This window comes from Scyliorhinus canicula, chromosome 4 (genome assembly GCF_902713615.1).
Source record: "Scyliorhinus canicula chromosome 4, sScyCan1.1, whole genome shotgun sequence".
In the NCBI taxonomy this organism is placed as follows: Eukaryota; Metazoa; Chordata; class Chondrichthyes; order Carcharhiniformes; family Scyliorhinidae; genus Scyliorhinus; species Scyliorhinus canicula.
The window spans coordinates 7,564,666-7,583,987 of record NC_052149.1 but is presented as its reverse complement, the minus strand read 5'-3'; the positions used below and the strand labels follow the sequence as shown (position 1 = coordinate 7,583,987).

The following is a 19,322-nucleotide window of genomic DNA, read 5'->3' as shown; positions in this document are numbered from 1 at the left end:
GCCTCATTCCTGGCCTTGGTTTCCCGCTCGGTACTGGCGTCTGTCATCCGGGAACGCTGAGTCAGGGGAAGCCCCACGGCCGCTCCGGGGCGAGTCGCGGCGGCGGTTGGGGGACCTGTGGTGGCTTCCGACCTGGGAAGTCCATGTCACCTCGCTTCTGGTCGCCGCCGGCTGGTGGTCTCGGTGACGGCCAATGTTCAGGACCGCGAGGCCCTGCAGTTCCTGGAGCCCGCGTGTTGGCGTATTACTGGACGAACGCTACGTCAACAGCCTTGTGAACAGTCAGGGGCCGTCTCCATTGACAGCTTCCGCTGTGTATACCAATCCCGAAGTCTGCAAACGAATCGGTCCCACAGCGTTTCAGCCAGGGCAGCTCCGAACTCGCAGCGGGCAGCGAGTCCCCGTAAGCATACTGTATTCCCCTGTGGACTCTGCCGGCATCAGCGATGTGGTATGGAATCGGTACCATAATCGTCGGAACATAATCGGTAGCTTACGTGATGGCCCATCTGGTCGATCAGCGTGGCAAATGTCAACCCGTCCGGCCTTTCCACTTCCCGCTCTCCGCTCCCCGCTCTCCGCTCCCCGCTTCCCTCTCTCCGCTCCCCGCTCTCCGCACCCCGCTCTCCTCTCTCCGCTTCCCGCTCCCTCCTCCCCGCTCTCTGCTCCCCGCTCCACATTCTCCACTCCCCGCTCTCCACCCCCCGCTCCCCGCTCTCCGCTCCCCGCTTCCCGCTCTCCACTCTCCGCTCCCCGCTCTCCGCTCCCCGCTTCCCGCTCCCCCCTCCCTGCTCCCCCCTCCCCGCTCCCGGCTCTCTGCTCTCCGCTCACCGCTCTCCGCTCCCCTCTCCCCGCTCCCCCCTCCCCACTCTCCGCTCTCCACTCCCCGCTCTCCGCTCTCCGCTCCCCCCTCCCGCTCCCCACTCCCCACTCTCCGCTCCCCACTCCCCGCTCTCCGCTCCTGGCTCTCCGCTGCCGGCTCAATGCTCTCCGCTCTCTCTGCTCCCCGTTCCCTGCACCCCGCTCTCCGCTTTCCGCTCTCCCCTCCCTGCTCCCCCCTCCCCGCTCTCCGCTCCCGGCTCTCTGCTCTCCGCTCCCCGCTCCTGCTCTCTCTCCACTCTCCGCTCTCTCTGTGCTCTCTGCTCTCCGCTCCCCGCTCTCCACTCTCTGCTCCCCCCTCCCCGCTCTCCGCTCCCTGCTCCCCACAGGGTCTCCTTCCCTTACCTGCTTCCAGGTGGGGGTTTATGTTCTGTGGGGATCTCTGCCCCCTGGTCCCCTGGGTAGCTCATTCTCGTGTGTGTCGGAGGGGAAGTGGATGTTATACAGCTCTGTCCCTATAGGGGGTTTGTACAGTGTCAGGGTTCCCATCTCCACCACCCTTTCAGACAGTGAGTTCCAGATTCCCACCGCCCTCTGGGTGAAAAGGGCTTTCCTCGCATCCTCAACCTCCTGCCCATTACGTTCAATCTATGCCCCCAGGATGTGGAGATAACGGCGTTGGACTGGGGTTACAACACCAGGCTAAAGTCCAACAGGTTTGTTTCAAACACGAGCTTTTGGAGCACTGCTCCTTCCTCAGGTGAATGGAGAGGTATGTTCCAGAAACATTTGTATAGACAAAGTCAAAATATATTTTATAGACTTTGTCTGTATAAATGTTTCTGGAACAGACCTCTCCATTCACCCGAGGAAGGAGCAGTGCTCCGAAAGCTAGTGTTTGAAACAAACCTGTTGGACTTTAGCCTGGTATTGTAAGACTTCCTACTATGTCCCCAGGTTATTGACCTCTCCTCTGAGGGGAAAAGTACCTTCCTCGCCACCCTGTCTATGCCCCTCATCATTTTGTACACCTCGATCATGTTCCCCCTCAACCTAACCAGCCTCTCCTCACAGCTGAAACTCTCCAGCCCAGGCCACATCCTGGCGAATCTCCTCCGCACCCTCTCCAGGGCGATCACATCCTTCCAATGGTCCGGTGACCAGAACTGCAAACAGTACTCCAGCTGTGGCCTAACCAGCATTTTATACAACTCCAGCATAGACTCCCATAAACTCAGTGCCTCAGCTAATAAAGGCAAGTATACCGTATTCTTCTTCATCACCTTATCTACCCGTTGTGCTGTCTTCAGGGATCTGTGGACATGCACCACAAGGTCTCTGATCCTCTGTACTTCTGAGGGTCCAACTATTCATTGTATATTCCCTTACCTTGTTAGCCCTCCCAAAATGCATTGCCTGACAATGGTGAAATTCCATTTGTCACTCTTCTGTCTAATCTAACCAGCCCGTCTATATTGTCCTGTAATCAAAGGCTTTGCTTCTCACTATTTACCACACCGCCAATTTTTCTGTCATTTGCAAACTTACTGATCGTACTTCCTAGATTCACGTCCAGGTCGCTAACGTAGACGATAAGCAGCAAGGCACCCAGCAGCAATCCCTGAGGAACACTACTGGACACTGGCTTCCAGTCACAAAAACAGCTTCAACCATCACCCTCTGCCTCCTGCCACTAAGATCCAATTTGCTAAATTGTCCTGGATCCCATGGGCTCTTACCTTCTGCTTCCCATGTGGGATCTTGTCAAAAGCCCATGTAGATTACATCGACCACACCACCCTAATCTACATACCTAGTCACCACCTCAAAACATTCAATCAGGTTGGTAAGGCATGATTTCCCTTTAACAAAGCCATGCTGACTATCCTTGATTAATCCGAGCCTCCCCAAGTGGAGATTAACTCTGTCTCTCGGAGATTTTTCCAATAGTTTCCCTACCACTGAAGTTAGACTCACTGGCCTGTAATTTCCTACCACGCTTCTTGAATAGCGACACCACATTAGCTGTCCCCCCAGTCCTCTGGCACCTCTCCTGTGGCCAGAGAAGAATTGGAAATTATTGTCAGACCCTCTGTAATCTACTGCCGTAAATCCCACAGCAGTCTGAGTGGGATACATCTCATCTGGGCCTGGGGATTTAGCCATTTTCTTTTAGCCCACTTAACCCGTTAATACCTCTTCCTTCTCAGTGTTAATTTGTTCAAGTACATCACAGTTCCCCCCCTCCCTGACTAAATTCTGTAGCGGGTGCAGGGATGGGTGGTGTTTCACCATGTGGAGGCCTCGGTATCATCAATGATATATTCGGGAGTTTTGCGCCGTCTCGGTTTGCACGCGTCCTGCCATCATATCCGTGTGCCATATTGAAAAGGCGCCTGACATCACTGACTCAGCATTGAAGGAGGATGGTTAACCTCCGGGAATACTCTGAGGCTGAAAGATGGATTTTCACAAAGTCACTGAAGCTGGAAGATGATCGATGCTCCCCGCCACTCACTGCTGTGGTATTCCAGGGTCACTGGCGGCCTCTCCAGCCCCAACTCCAAACGCAGCCCCAGTCCTTCTGCAGGGAGGTCCTGATTTCGGCACACCATGCTGGTCCAGACGTGTTCCGCACCGACGTGTTTTTCCATTGGTGTCGCGCAGAATTACGTGGGGGAGTGGGGGGGGGGGGGGGGGCAAGATTCCGGTTGGACCTTCGTTTGCATCCCCTCAGCAAGATGTAAATTGATTTCCCGCCGGCCTCCAGTGAGATTCCTCATTCTCCAGGGTAGGCTCCATCGGGCCGCCCCGCTGTAAATTGGCGCCTGTGTGATCCCAACCTTTGGGTCTCTCGCGAATTCTCTCTCTCTCCCCCCCCCCCCCCCCCCCCCCACCACCACCATCGATCCTGCTGGCAGGAGTATGGGCAAATTCTGCCCAATGTGCATGATTCAGAGGAAATAACCCTCGGGTCGCTTTTGGGCATGTTTGGCGGGATGTTTCTCGGCAGCCATAGATTTCATAGAATTTACAGTACAGAAGGAGGCCATTCGGCCCATCGAGTCTGCACTGGCTCTTGGAAAGAGCACCCTACCCAAGGTCAACACCTCAACCCTATCCCCATAACCCACTAACCCCACTCAACACTAAGGGCAATTTTGGACACTAAGGGCAATTTATCATGGCCAATCCACCTAACCTGCACATCTTTGGACTGTGGGAGGAAACCGGAGCAGCCGGAGGAAACCCACGCAGACACGGGGAGAACGTGCAGACTCCGCACAGACAGTGACCCAAGCCGGAATCGATCCTGGGACCCCGGCGCTGTGAAGCATTTGTGCTATCCACAATGCTACCGTGCTGCCATGTGGGTGAGATCGCGGCCCGTATTCAACGGCACTTAGTCCCAAAAATGAGCCTCCGCGAGATTCTCAATGATATTGGCTCTCTCGCCGTCTGATTCACGCGCCATGTGCCTCAGCTGTTCACCGCTAACAAGGGGGAGCTGCATTTAAACACTCCCCCGCCATTCACTCGCAGTCAACAAGCGAGGTTGGCAGCACGCAGGCCTGCTCCTCGCTTTGGCAATGCGGACCTCACAAGGCTTCTCGATGCGGTGGTTGAGAGGCGCCCCACTCTGCTTCCCCCAGGTGGTCGGAGGACCAACAGCAGAGTGAGCAATGGCGCCTGGGTGGCAACGGCTGTCAGTGTGGGCAGCCTGACCAGGAGGACCACCGTCCAGTGTAAGGAGAAGACCCTCACCCACCCACCCCTCAATTGACGGGCTGACAACTCGCACACTCCCCACATTTGATCTTCAACCTTGTCCCTTAGAACCCCCCCCCCCCCCCCCCACCGGCATCCAGCCGCACAACCCCTTCCTGCCCAGGTGCGATGCCTACACATGCCACCCGCTATAGAACCCCCCTGACCCATCAAGCGTGCGGCTCAAAATGCCTTCCCTTTATCTCCCAAGAAGACAGCCCATTATTGGAGGGAGAGGGTGAAAATAGGGTGGCGGGGGGGGGGGTCCCAGAGATACACGTTCTCACCCCGAGTGAGGAACGGGTCCTGCCAGTTACAGGGTGGCCGAGGAGTGAGCAGTTCCAACAGCGAGGTCGACCTGCACCACAGAGGTGATGATCCACTGCCCCGTCACCCAGAGATCTGTCTCAAGTGAGTTGTTCATGTCAGACAAAATGATCCTTCTCCATCTCCATCTGATGGGGCCAGGCTATGCAGAGTCATTCCCCCGCCTGCCTCCCAAGAGACCACCTCGGAGGAGAGCTTCAAGGATAACACCCATGGTGCATCACAGCTCTCAGCCACACCTTCCACCAGCGCAGTGGTGGACCATCACCTCGGTGACATTAGTGGACAGGTTTCAGGGGCACAATCTGGTGAGGACCACGCAGCTGCTGATGCCCCTCAGGGGGAGGCAGGAACATCCAAGAGAGACAGCAGCCAGAGGTCCGCAGGATCCCGCTACATAGCTGACACAGCTGTCGATTTTCTGAACAAGATTCTCCCTGAGCTGCTGCAGATGATAGACCAGAACTGTCAGATTCCGGAGTGGGTATCGGCGACATTCCAACAACTGCAAGGCCGATTGGAAGAGTCCCAAAGGCTTCAGGCACAGATGTTGCCGACAATACGTGGCGCTGAGGCCAATTTTGCTAGGGTGGAGTGGAAAACCTGGAACATTTTTTAATATAAATTTAGAGTAACCAATTATTCTTTTCCAATTAAGGGGCAATTTAGCCTGGCCAATCCACCTACCCTGCACATCTTTTGGGTTGTGGGGGTGAAGCCCATGTAGCACGGGGAGAATGTGCAAACTCCACGCGGACAGCGACCCGGGCCCAGGATCGAACCTGGGACCTCGGCGCCGTGAGGCAGCAGTGCTAACCACTGTGCCACTGTGCTGCCCTGCAAACCTGGAACATGACGTCCATGCCTTGAGTGGTGGTGTTTGAGGCATGGTTCAGTCTGTGACAACCAAAGTTGAGGGACTTGACGCCATGTCCCAGTCACCGAGGGACGTGTCCTAGACGCAGATGGACATTACCGAGGCTCTGCGGATCATGGCCCAGTCACCGAGGGACGTGTCCCAGACGCAGATGGACATTGCCGAGGCTCTGCGGATCATGGTCCAGTCACCGAGGGACGCGTCCCAGACGCAGATGGACATTGCCGAGGCTCTGCGGATCATGGCCCAGTCACCGAGGGACGTGTCCCAGACGCAGATGGACATTGCCGAGGCTCTGCGGATCATGGTCCAGTCACCGAGGGACGCGTCCCAGACGCAGATGGACGTTGCCGAGGCTCTGCGGATCATGGCCCAGTCACCGAGGGACGTGTCCCAGACGCAGATGGACATTGCCGAGGCTCTGCGGATCATGGCCCAGTCACCGAGGGACGTGTCCCAGACGCAGATGGACATTGCCGAGGCTCTGCGGATCATGGCCCAGTCACCGAGGGACGTGTCCCAGACGCAGATGGACATTGCCGAGGCTCTGCGGATCATGGCCCGGTCACTGAGGGACGTGTCCCAGACGCAGATGGACATTGCCGAGGCTCTGCGGGTCATGGCCCAGTCACCGAGGGACGTGTCCCAGACGCAGATGGACATTGCCGAGGCTCTGCGGGTCATGGCCCAGTCACCGAGGGACGTGTCCCAGACGCAGATGGACGTTGCTGAGGCTCTGCGGATCATGGCCCAGTCACCGAGGGACGTGTCCCAGACGCAGATGGACGTTGCCGAGGCTCTGCGGGTCATGGCCCAGTCACCGAGGGACGTGTCCCAGACGCAGATGGACATTGCCGAGGCTCTGCGGATCATGGCCCGGTCACTGAGGAGCATCGCTGAGGATGTCAACACCACGGTGCGGACAATGGGGAACCGCCAGGACTGGCAAAGCCAGATGCCTCAGATACTTCCGGAGCTCACACCAGCTGCCCCTCCATCCGATGGAGTCCCCCAGGAACCTGAGGGCACCCTCAGAGAGGAGGGTGCGCTGGACCCCCACTCTGATGTGGGGGAAGGGTTGAAAGGGAAAATGGCGGGGGAGGGGGGGGGGGGGGGGGCGGGGACAGAATGGGGGGGGGGGTGTTGAGCGGACAGATACAGGCGGAAACCTTGATTTTGCCCTCTCCCGCTATTCGCCTGCACGCCCGGATCCGCATTGGCCGCAAGCTATCGCCCAATATCTCCTGCGGGCTCGGTGTCAGATTTTGTTCACAGTGCTGCTGTAGATGCTGCATTACATTCAGGACCCTCTTTAAGTAGAACGTGTTGACGTTTCTTGAACATTTTATTTTCTGAGCATCAATGAGAATAATTGACGGATACCTGGGGAGTCACGGCCTGTACGTTACCATGTTACATTTCGCCCTGCAGGGTTTTGCCTGACCTGTGTCTGAAAGCGGTGAGGCAGCAGATTGGGGAGCTGCTTGGAGCCCATCCTGAAGACGACAAATTTGTTTTCTTAAAATGTGTCGGAAGGAGTTTAGCTGTGGTGAGTCACTCGTTGCCATGACTGCACAGTGGCAAAGTGGTAAGAACTAACTGTGATGCGCGGGTGATGTGACGGCCGTGTTGTTGGACTGGTAATCCAGAAAAAGTGGGTGGGTTTCAAATCCAAACTCAGTTCAAAACAAGTGAACTTGCCAATTAGAAGTTGGTGGTTAGTGGCTTTCCGGAACTCCCGGATAGTTTTAACAACCCCTAACTGGTCCTTTAGGGACGCAACCCGCTGTCCTTACCCCGTCCAATCGCTGAACGGGATTCCCCGGCTGCACCCGTCCATATGACCCCAGCCCCATTCTGAACATGGTTGGGAATGAGGGGCTTGGGAAGACTTTAATTGAACCTCTGTCGCCGTTGGATACAGGAAGGCCCACCAACAATGTCCCAGGATGGCCAATAAATGACGGCCTTGCTGTTGCTGTCCACGCCCTGTGAATGCTTACCTTTGTGAGTTTACGCACATGTCTACTGTCCAACGGAATGGGCTATTAACATCTTCAGGAGATGAGAGAAGCCTGTGTTTACAAAGCGGCTCGCCCCGTCACTCAGAAATGTCATGACAGTGCGGTCTCAGAGACAGTTGTTAAGGAGGAGAGTTTGTTAAAAAAGCCCCTTGGCTGCGATGTGGGTGGTTTCAACGCTTGCACACAACTCACTTCCTCCTATCCTCATCACTCCCTCAGTAAAGATCATTCAGTTGCTCCTGTTGATCCCTGGTGTCTAAGACAGTTCAATCCTTTATTTCCACCACTCCCCCCCCCCCCCCCCCCATCTCTTTTGTTCTTGAAGATTAACATTGAGTCCGTTAACACCACCTTTTCGAGCGCCACATTCCAGCTCACAACAGCACATTTTGTATTTTACAATAAAGAATCCCCTCAACTTAATTTTTGCCACCCCAGCATCACCCTTCATTCAGATGAGGCGCACAAAGTCTGCCCGACCCTGCGGTTCGCGCACGTGTTGACGTCCCGGCGTTCCGGCCAATGGTGATACCCAAACCATTGCCGGTCACCGCGGTCCTTCTGGGATCTTGCTGTGTGAAATGACTGCCATCAGAATTGCCATCGCAGAATAACACATTGCAAAGTGAAAGAGCTTTGTGAGATTAAAATAGCAAGTTGTAGCGCCGGAAATCTTTCGTGTGGACGTTAAGGTTAGTCCGTCCTCTCTGTAGCTTAAAGCAACGCCGTTTTCCTCCACACTCAACATATTGCTCAAAACAATAGGTTGTATATAACTGTAACTCCTGACGATTCCAAGACTTTAAGAAGTGAGTTGTGGCATTGTGTAATTTTGTACAATCAATACTTTCTATCAGTTAAGAGTTGCAATGTGAACTCCAGTACGTGTCGGGGCATGTATCTGATTAGAAGGGTTTTGTCCCTAGCGGTTTGCTAGGTTTCACTGCCATACTATAGTTATTTTTACAGTGTGTAAATTGGCCAAGTTGCTCCATTCAGCCTGGCCTGCTTGCGGGGCCAGAGTGTGAGTCACTTGCTGACTAAGTGTTTGTGCTGTCACAGCAATCTGACATTTTCTGAAGCTGTGGTCTCAAAGAACAATACAGTAGAGAAACAGGCCCTTCCGCCCTCCAAGCTTGTCCGGTCATGATACCAACCTTCAGCACTTCCTTGTGCCGTATCCCTCTATACCCATCCTATCCATGTGTTTGTCAAGATGCCTTTTGAACGCCGTTAATGTATCTGCTTCCACAGCCTCCCTTGGCAACGTGTTCCAGGCACTCACCACCCTCTGTGTAAAAAACCTGCCTCGCACATCTCCTCTAAACTTTGCCCCACCGACCTTAAACATATGCCCCCTCGTTACTGACCCCTCCACCCTGGGAAAGACTACCTGCCCATCCACTCTATCCATGCCCCTCATAATCTTGTAGACCTCTATCAGGTCACCCCTCAACCTCCGTCATTCTAATGAGTCTATTGAGCCTCTCCGCATAGCTAACAACATCCAGACCAGGCAACATCCTGGTAAACCTCCTCTGTACCCTCTGCAGAGCCTCCACATCCTTCTGGTAGTGTGGCGACCAGAATTGTGCGCAATATTCCAAGTGCAGCCTTACCAAGGTTCTATACAACTGCAGCATGACATGCCAGTTTTTATACTCGATGTCCCATCCAATGAAGGCAAGCATTCCGTCTGCTTTCTTGACTACCTTGTCCACATGTGTTGCCACTTTCAAAGATCTGTGGACCTGCACGCCCAGATCTCTCTGGCATTCGATATTCCTAAGAGTTTTGCGGTATATTTCCCCTCTATCAAAGTGCATTACCTCACATTTGTCTGGATTAAACTCTATTTGCCATTTCTCTGTCCAAGTCTCCAACCTATCTATGTCCTGCTGTATGCTCTGACAATCCTCAACACTATCTGCCACTCTACCAACCTTGGTATCATCCGCAAACTTACTAATCAGACCAGCTACATTTTCCTCCAAATCTTTTATGTATGCTACAAACAACAGAGGCCCCAGCACAGATCCCTGTGGAACGCCACTAGTCACAATCTTCCATTCAGATAAACATCCTTCTACTGCTCCCCTTTACCTTCTGTGACCAAGCCAGTTCTGTATCCGTCTTACCACCTCACCTTTGATCCCGGGTGACTTCACCCTTTGTACCAGTCTACCACGAGGCACCTTGTCAAAGGCTTTACTGAAGTCCATGTAAACAAAATCCATCGCCCTCCCCTCATCAATCATCTTTGTCACCTCCTCAAAAAACTCGATCAAGTTAGTGAGGCACGACCTCCCCTTCACAAAACCATGCTGTCTATCGCTAATGAGTCCATTTATTTCCAAATGGGTATAAATCCTGTCCCTGAGAATTCTCTCCAATAATTTACCTACTACCGATATGAGGCTCACCGGCCTATTGTTTCCTGAATTATCCGTGCTACCTTTCTTAAACAGCGGTACCGCATTAGCCATCCTCCAGTCCTCTGGGATCTCACCTGTAGCCAATGAGGATGGAAGATGTCAGTCAAGGCCCCAGAAATTTCGTCCCTTGCTTCCCTCAGTATTCTGGGGTAAATCCCATCCGACCCAGGAGACATATCTACCTTAATATCTTTTAAAAGACCCAATACATTCTCCTGTTTGATGTCAACATGATCCAGACTGTCCACACACCCTACCCAAAAATCATCTTCCACAAAGTCCTTCCCTTTGGTGAACACTGATGCAAAGTATTCATTTAGTACCTCGTCCATTTCCTCTGGCTCAACACATAGATTCCCCCCACTGTCCTTAAATGGTCCAATCCTTTCCCTGGCCACCCTCTTGCTTTTTACATATGAATAAAAATCTTTGGGATCCACCTTAATCCTACTTGCCCAAGATTTTTCATGACCCCTCCTAGCCCTTTGAATTTCCCGTTGAAGTACCTTCCTACTTTTTTAATGCGCCTCAAGGGTTTTGACTGTCCCCACCCTTGTAGATCTCTAAAAGCCTCCTTTTTCTTTTTGGCGAGATTCACAATATCCCGCGTTATCCAAGGCTCCATAAACTTCCCATACTTATCCTTTCTCTCAGGAACGTGTCTTTCCCGAATCATAATCAACACCCCCACGTCTGATGGTGAAAAATCCCAATCCAAATTCTTCAATTCCTGTCTAATGTTACCGTAATTTGCCCTTCCCCAGTTTAGCAACTTAACGCGAGGGTTACTCCCATCCCTGTCCAAACGTTCCCTAAAACCTTTGGAATTGTGGTCACTCCTCCCAAGAGGACAGCTTAGCCCCGCCTTTGCAAGGGGCAACTAGGGATGGGCAACTGTCGCGGGACTGAGAACGGGAAGGTCAGAGTGAGAGTGAAGCGGAGAATTGAAACGACAGACCACAGGAAGCTCTGAGGTCAGTGCTCATGTGGACGCAGGTTACCCGGACTGCGTATGGTCATTCCCAGTGTGGAGCGCCTCATGTTGTGAGCAGCGAGCAGAGTATATCGTAAGCTGCAAGTAAATAGTTGTTTCGCTGGCAGAGTGTTCAGTCAAATGGAGGAGGCCGATGCTGGGTGGGCACTAGGGCCCCTGGTGAAGGAAGAAGCAGACAGCCCACAGGGTGCCCTGCGCGGGGCAGAGGGACTGAGCTCCCCTTGGGTAAAGGAGATGATTCCGACCGAGAAACTGGAAACTCTGAAGGCAGATTAATCTGATTCTCCTGGTTGACCTGACTCCTTTATAAAGGCTACAAGTTTGAGGATCTGGTCCCTACCCATGTTCCATGCCACGTGCTAGCGAGACGAGGAACAGGGAGAGAGAGCAGTTGAACTCGTGGCTACAGGGATGGTGCAGGAGGGAGGGTTTCAGATACCTGGATAATTGGGGCTCATTCTGGGGTAGGTGGGACCTCTACAAATGGGATGGTCTACATCTGGACCAGAGGGGTACCAATATCCTGGGGGGGGTATTTGCTAATGCTCTTCGGGAGGGTTTAAACTAATTCAGCAGGGGGTTGGGAACCTGACTTGTAGCTCCAGTATACAGGAGGTTGAGAGTAGTGAGGTCATGGGTAAGGTTTCAAGGTTGCAGGAGTGTACCAGCAGGAAGGAAGGTGGTTTAAAGTGCGTCTACTTCAATGCCAGGAGCATCCGGAATAAGGTGGGTGAACTTGTGGCATGGGTTGGTACCTGGGACTTTGATGTTGTGGCCATTTCGGAGACATGGCTAGAGCAGGGAGAGGAATGGTTGTTGCAGGTGCCGGGGTTTAGATATTTCAGTAAGCTCAGGGAAGGTGGTAAAAGAGGGGGAGGGGTGGCATTGTTAGTCAAGGACAGTAGTACGGTGGCAGAAAGGACGTTTGATGAGGAGTCATCTACTGAGGTAATATGGGCTGAGGTTAGAAACAGGAAAGGAGCGGTCACCCTGTTAGGGGTTTTCTATAGGCCTCCAAAAAGTTCCAGAGATGTAGAGGAAAGGATTGAAAAGATGATTCTGGATAGGAGCGAAAGTAACAGGGTAGTTGTTATGGGGGATTTTAACTTTCCAAATATTGACTGGAAACGCTATAGTTCGAGTACTTTAGATGGGTCCATTTTTGTCCAATGTGTGCAGGAGGGTTTCCTGATGCAGTATGTAGATAGGCCAACGAGAGGCGGGGCCATATTGGATTTGATACTGGATAATGAACCACGACAGGTGCTAGATTTGGAGGTATGTGAACACTTTGGTGATAGTGCCCACAATTCAGTGACCACAATTCAGTTACGTTTACTTTAGCGATGGAAAGGGATAGGTATTTACCGCAGGGCAAGAGTTATAGCTGGGGGAAAGGCAATTATGATGCGATGAGGTAAGACTTAGGATGCATAGGATGGGGAGGGAAACTGCAGGGGATGGGCACAATGGAAATGTGGAGCTTGTTCAAGGAACAGCTACTGCTTGTCCTTGATAAGTATGTACCTGTAAGGCAGGGAGAAAGTGGTCGAGCGAGGGAACCGTGGTTTACTAAAGTAGTTGAATCACTTGACAAGAGGAAGAAGGAGGCCTTTGTAAAGATGAGACGTGAAGGTTAAGCTAGGGCGCTCGAGAGTTACACGTTAGCTAGGAAGGCCCTAAAGTGAGAGCTGAGAAGAGCCAGGAGGGGACATGAGAAGTCTTTGGCAGGTAGGATCAAGGATAGCCCTAAAGCTTTTTATAGGTACGTCAGGAATAAAAGAATGACTAGGGTAAGAGTAGGGCCAGTCAAGGACAGTAGGGGTAAGTTGTGCATGGAGTCCAAGGAGATAGGAGAGGTGCTAAATGAATATTTTTCATCAGTATTTACACAGGAAAAAGACAACGTTGTAGAGGAGAATACTGAGATACAGGCTACTAGACTAGAAGGACTTGAGGTTCATAAGGAGAAGGTGTTAGCAATTCTGGAAAGTGTGAAAATAGATAAGTCCCCTGGGCAGGATGGGATTTATCCTAGGATTCTCTTGGAAGCTAGGGAGGAGATTGCTGAGCCTTTGGCTTTGATCTTTAAGTCATCATTGGTCTACAGGAATAGTGCCAGAGGACTGGAGGATAGCAAATGTTGTCCGCTTGTTCAAGAAGGGGAGTAGAGATAACCCTGGTAACTATAGACCAGTGAGCTTTACTTCTGCTGTGGGCAAAGTCTTGGAAAGGTTTATAAGAGATAGGATGTATAATCATCTGGAAAGGAATAATTTGGTTTGTGATAGTCAACACGGTTTTGTGAAGGGTAGGTCATGCCTCACAAACCTTATTGAGTTCTTTGAGAAGGTGACCAAATAGGTGGACGAGGGTAAAGCAATTGATGTGGTGTATATGGATTTCAGTAAAGTGTTTGATAAGGTTCCCCATGGTAGGCTATTGCAGAATTGCAGGGATTCAGGGTGATTTAGCAGTTTGGATCAAAAATTGGCCAGCTGGAAGAAGACAAAGGGTGGTGGTTGATGGAAAATGTTCAGCCTGGAGTTCAGTTACTAGTGGTGTACCACAAGGATCTGTTTTGGGGCCACTGCTGTTTGTCGTTTTTATAAATGACCTGGAGGAGGACGTAGAAGGATGGGTGAGTAAATTTGCAGATGCCACTAAATTCGGTGGAGTTGTGGACAGTGCGGAAGGATGTTGCAAGTTACAGAGGGACATAGATAAACTGCAGAGCTGGGCTGAGAAGTGGCAAATGGAGTTTGATACAGAAAAGTGTGAGGTGATTCATTTTGGAAGGAATAACAGGAATACAGAGTACTGGGCTAATGGTAAGATTCTTGGTAGTGTGGATGAGCAGAGAGATCTCGGTGTCCATGTACATAGATCCCTGAAAGTTGCCACCCAGGTTGATAGGGTTGTGAAGAAGGCCTATGGTGTGTTTGCTTTTATTGGTAGAGGGATTGAGTTTCGGAGCCGTGAGGTCATGTTGCAGTTGTACAAAACTCTGTTGTGGCCGCATTTGGAGTATTGTGTGTAGTTCTGGTCGCCTCATTAAAGGAAGGATGTGGAAGCTTTGGAACGGGTGCAGAGGAGATTTACCAGGATGTTGCCTGGTATGGAGGGAAGATCTTATGAGGAAAGGCTCAGGGACTTGAGGCTGTTTTCGTTAGAGAGAAGAAGGTTAAGAGGTGACTTATTTGCGGCATACAAGATGATCAGAGGATTAGATAGGGTGGACAGTGAGAGCCTTTTTCCTCAGATGGTGATGTCTAGCACGAAGGGACATAGCTTTAAATTGAGGGGAGATAGATATAGGACAGATGTCAGAGGTAGGTTCTTTACTCAGAGAGTAGTAAGGGCGTGGAATGCCCTGCCTGCAACAGTAGTGGACTCGCCAACATTAAGGGCATTTAAATGGTCATTGGATAAACATATGGGTGATAAGGATTTGATTGGATTGGATTTGTTTATTGTCACGTGTACCGAGGTACAGTGAAAAGTATTTTTCTGCAAGCAGCTCAACAGATCATTCAGTACATGGAAGAAAAGGGAATTAAACAAAATTCAAGAAAATACATGAGAATACATAATAGGGCAACATAAGATATACAATGTAACTACATAAGCATTGGCATCGGATGAAGCATACAGGGTGTAGTGTTAATGAGGTCAGTCAATAAGAGGGTCATTTAGGAGTCTGATAACAGCGGGGAAGAAGCTGTTTTTGAGTCTGTTCGTGCGTTTTCTCAGACTTCTGAATCTCCTGCCCGATGGAAGAAGTTGGAAAATTGAGTAAGCCGGGTGGGAGGGATCCTTGATTATGCTGCCCGCTTTCCCCAGGCAGTGGGAGATGTAGATGGAGTCCATGGATGGGAGGCAGGTTTGTGTGATGGACTGGGCAGTGTTCACGACTCTCTGAAGTTCCTTGCGGTCCTGGGCCGAGCAGTTGCCATACCCAGGCTGTGATGCAGCCCGATAGGATGCTCTTTATAGTGCATCTGTAAAAGTTGGTAAGGGTTAATGTGGACATGCCAAATTTCCTTAGTTTCCTGAGGAAGTATAGGCGCTGTTGTGCTTTCTTGGTGATAGCGCCGACGTGAGTGGACCAGGACAGATTTTTGGTGATGTGCACCCCTAGGAATTTGAAACTGCTAACCATCTCCACCTCGGCCCTGTTGATGCTGACAGGGGTGTGTCCAGTACTTTGCTTCCTGAAGTCGATGACCAGCTCTTTAGTTTTGCTGGCATTGAGGGAGAGATTATTGTCGTTACACCACTCTACTAGGTTCTCTATCTCCCTCCTGTATTCGGAATAGTGTAGATTGGCTTTAGAGTGGTTTCACAGGTCGGCGCAACATCGAGGGCCGAAAGGCCTGTACTGCGCTGTAATGTTCTATGTGCGGCTCAGGGTGAGGAACGTTCATGGATTCGAACGAATGAGAAGTTTCAGTCCCTGGTTTAACCTGGCGCTCTTTACAGCTGCAGTTCTCAGAGAAGCCACTGGATGGCAGCAACATTCCAGGTTTGATCATGGATGTTGCCAGCACCAGTTTACTGTGTGGAGGGGACGCCCATTGAACAGTCACGTGGGCCTCGAGGGAACCACCTCCTCAACTCTCTGAGAACCCCTTTACTCAAGCGGGTAGGGCAATAAATGCTGGCCAGGCCAGTGATGCCCACGCCTTGAATGAATAACAAAAAAACCCTTTCTACTGTTACCTGTTTAACTATTATTGCATGCTTAATGTCTCTGTGACGGTTTTACCCCGATTATTCTGAGCTGTAACAAATGAGCAAGGAGTTTTATAAATTCTTTGATGGGGTGTGGGCATCGCTGGCTGGGTCAGCACATCTTACCCATCCTTCATTGACCCGAGTGTCTAGCTGGGCCATTTCACAAGGGCAATTAAAAGTCAACCACATTGCTGTGGGTCTGGAGTCACATGTAGGTCAGACCGGGTAAGGACGGCAGATTTCCTTCAGCCACAGAAAATGATATGTTCATGATCAGAGGAAGCTTTGCAGGAGATTTATCAAAAGGATTTAAGCTGCTTGCTGTGGTGGGGAGATTTGAATCTATCCCCTCCAAGCATTAGACTGGGCCTCATGATGTTACCTCGCCAGTAACAGACGGTCATTGTTGTACCTCGAGCATTGTGGGAAGGTGTCTTTGCTTCAAGTTGGCAGATCTGCTGCAGTTATAAATGTTTTGCAACACACAGTTGCCGCTGTCGGTTTAATAACTTTTACATTGATTGTCCTGGGCACCTTCTTACGACCCTGAGGCATAGGAGCAGCATGAGGCCACTTGGCCCATCGAGTCTGCTCCGCCATTCACTTGCTGTGCTGTTCACTCTTGGCGCCTGTGCCATGCAGAGTGGAATCATTGCCACCCGCGCTGTCTAATGCCCGAGAATGTGTACATGCCTTGAACACTTTTGAATTACCCGGCAGGTGGGGGAGCCGACAGTTCCCCGTTGATTTACCAGGGTAACGCGTCAACCAATTCAGAGGTGACTTGCCAACCAATCAACACCCGTTTCCCCTGTAGCATAAATTGCTGTGACGGTTTGAAATCTGGTATCCTTGTTTGTCCTGATTGGTTCAAGATAAAAAACTTCGGCAACATCTCTCCCTTTTCTGTAAACTGTTCTCCTCCAATTCTGCCTTTTGCATTTACCAGAGATTTTCATCCCTGCACCATTGGCTTTTTAACTCTGAAACGTCCTCGATAAATCTCCCTCTAATCCTTTACAATCTGCCTTTCTGACCAAGCTTTTCATCACCTTCCTGGTATTTCCTTTCGTGGTTCGGTATCCACATTAATCAAGTGGCCTCTGACTCTTCTAAACTCCAGCAGGTACAAACATAATCTCTCCAACCTGAGAAGACATCCTGTCCATTCCTGGTCTTTTTGTTTATGGGATGTCGCTGGTTGGAGCAGCATTTATTGCCCATCCCAAGGGCATTTAAGAGTCAATGTGAGTCTGCAGTTACATTTAGGCCAGGCGAGGATGGCAGATTTCCTTCCCTAAAGGGGACTAGTGAACCAGATGGGTTTTCATGCCAATCGTTTCACGGTCATCGTTAGTCCTTTAATTCCAGATTTGCATTGAACTCAAATTTCACCATCTGCCCTGGTGGGTTTTGAACCGGGATCCCAGAGCGTTACCCTGGATTACTAGTCCAGTGACAATACCACTATGCCACTGGCTCCCCTGTCCAGTAGGCCTTCTCTGTGCTGCTTCTAATGCATTTACATGTATAGCGCCTCAATTTTATAATGAATTCTGAACCTTGTTTTCAGGTCAGGCCAAAGCAAGAATTGGAGATCAAAGTGAAATCATTTGCCCCTCCCTATGTAAGTAGATCTGTTGTCAGTTGTGGAATTATGATTTTACAGTACCCTTTGCTTGAACATTTTTCTGGATCTAATTGGAACCCACTATCATTTCTTAGGCTCCTCAGCCTGAACTCTACCTGTTACCTGGAGCTTGCAGGAGGCCTGCGCATCGTATGTTTACACCCGAACGTCAACAAACTGCTGAGGAGGATTTTGGAACGTCCGCCTCACATCCAAGGCTAATAACCAGAGACCTGGATGAGAATGAGCCTTCAGGAGAATTGAAATCTCCCGGTTCTTCCTACCAAGCACATGTTGCAAAGAGTCCTGAGATACGGAACGGCTACATGTCATGTGACCGGCTCCAGAATACAAACTGTGAGGAGAACGCCAAGCCAAAGGATTGTAAATCGGACGATTTTCCACACAACCTCCACCGTAACAGGAGCCCAGACATAACCAACGCCTGCAGCCCTCTTCGTCAGAGGACGCCAAATCCAGGAGGAACCACTGACTCCAGGCAATTTGAAGCCAATGCTTTATCGCAAGAAGCCCAGAGGACAAGGAGTCCAGGTTTCAGCAATAGCTGGGAGCAGGAGACGCCCAGTAAATCCCTTCGGAACGCAAGGCAGTCCAATCAAAAAATAGCCAGAAATCAACAGCAAGAGCATCCCGTGTGTCAGAGGAAGAAAGGTTCTTGAATTGGAGATTAATAGAAATCTTAGGCACAGGTGGAGTCCATTTGGCACATCAGGCCGGAGACAGTATTCCTTTTTGCAAATGAATCTGAACACTCGATTTTGCTGTTTTAAATCTATCATTTATTCAGTGGGATTTCTTTAAATATTTAGCTTTGTAAGAATATGGGGAAAATAGGGGCAGCACGGTAGCACGGTGGTTAGCACTGTTGCTTCACAGCGTCAGAGCCCCGGGTCCGATTCCCGGCTTGGGTCACTATCTGTGCGGAGTCTGCACATCCTCCCCGTGTGTGCGTGGGTTTCCTCCGGGTGCTCCGGTTTCCTCCCACAGTCCAAAGATGTGCAGATTAGGTGGATTGGCCATGATAAATTGCCCTTAGTGTCCTAAATTGCCCTTAGTGTTGGGTGGGGTTACTGGGTTATGGGGATAGGGTGGAGGTGGGGGGGGGGGGGGGGGGTTGGGTAGGGTGCTCTTTCCAAGAACCGGTGCAGACTCGATGGGTCGAATGGCCTCCTTCTGCACTGTAAATTCTATCTATGAAATAAATACAAAGGTTTTATATGAACGTCCAGTATTGTTATAGGATGACACATGACCTGAATGATTCAGTTTCTCCGGCCACTTTTGGCAAATTTCAACAACACATTATATTTCCAGCCTCATAGAGTCGCGCAGAATGAGGCCATTCAGTGCATCGAGTCTGTGCCGACCCTCCGAAACAGCACCCCACCGAAGCCCACTCCCCCGCTCTATCCCCGTAGCCCCACCTTAACCTGCACATCTTTGGACTGGCCACCACCTTCAAGGTGCAAGTCAGGAGTGTGATGGAAAACACTCCACTTGCCTGAATGAGTACTGGCATTTTCTTACCAATCTACCAATTGAAAATGAATGAAATGAGAATCGCTTATTGTCACGAGTAGGCTTCAAATGAAGTTACTGTGAAAAGCCCCTAGTCGCCACATTCCGGCACCTGTTCGGGGAGGCTGGTACGGGAATTGAACCCATGCGGCTGGCCTTGATCTGCTTTGTT

General features: G+C 50.9%; 1 protein-coding gene across 4 annotated transcripts in view; it reads left to right on the top strand.

Annotated features, from left to right (window-relative positions):
• spata1 (spermatogenesis associated 1) overlaps positions 1-19,322 on the top strand; it is a 130,803-nt gene that overhangs the window by 89,656 nt on the left and 21,825 nt on the right. For all 4 annotated transcript variants that reach the window (XM_038793658.1, XM_038793659.1, XM_038793660.1 and 1 more), the window contains 3 exons: positions 7,223-7,340; positions 17,555-17,608; positions 17,707-18,283. In XM_038793658.1, the coding sequence (XP_038649586.1) occupies positions 7,223-7,340; positions 17,555-17,608; positions 17,707-18,283 (749 nt within the window). The remainder of the gene's footprint in view (positions 1-7,222; positions 7,341-17,554; positions 17,609-17,706; positions 18,284-19,322) is intronic.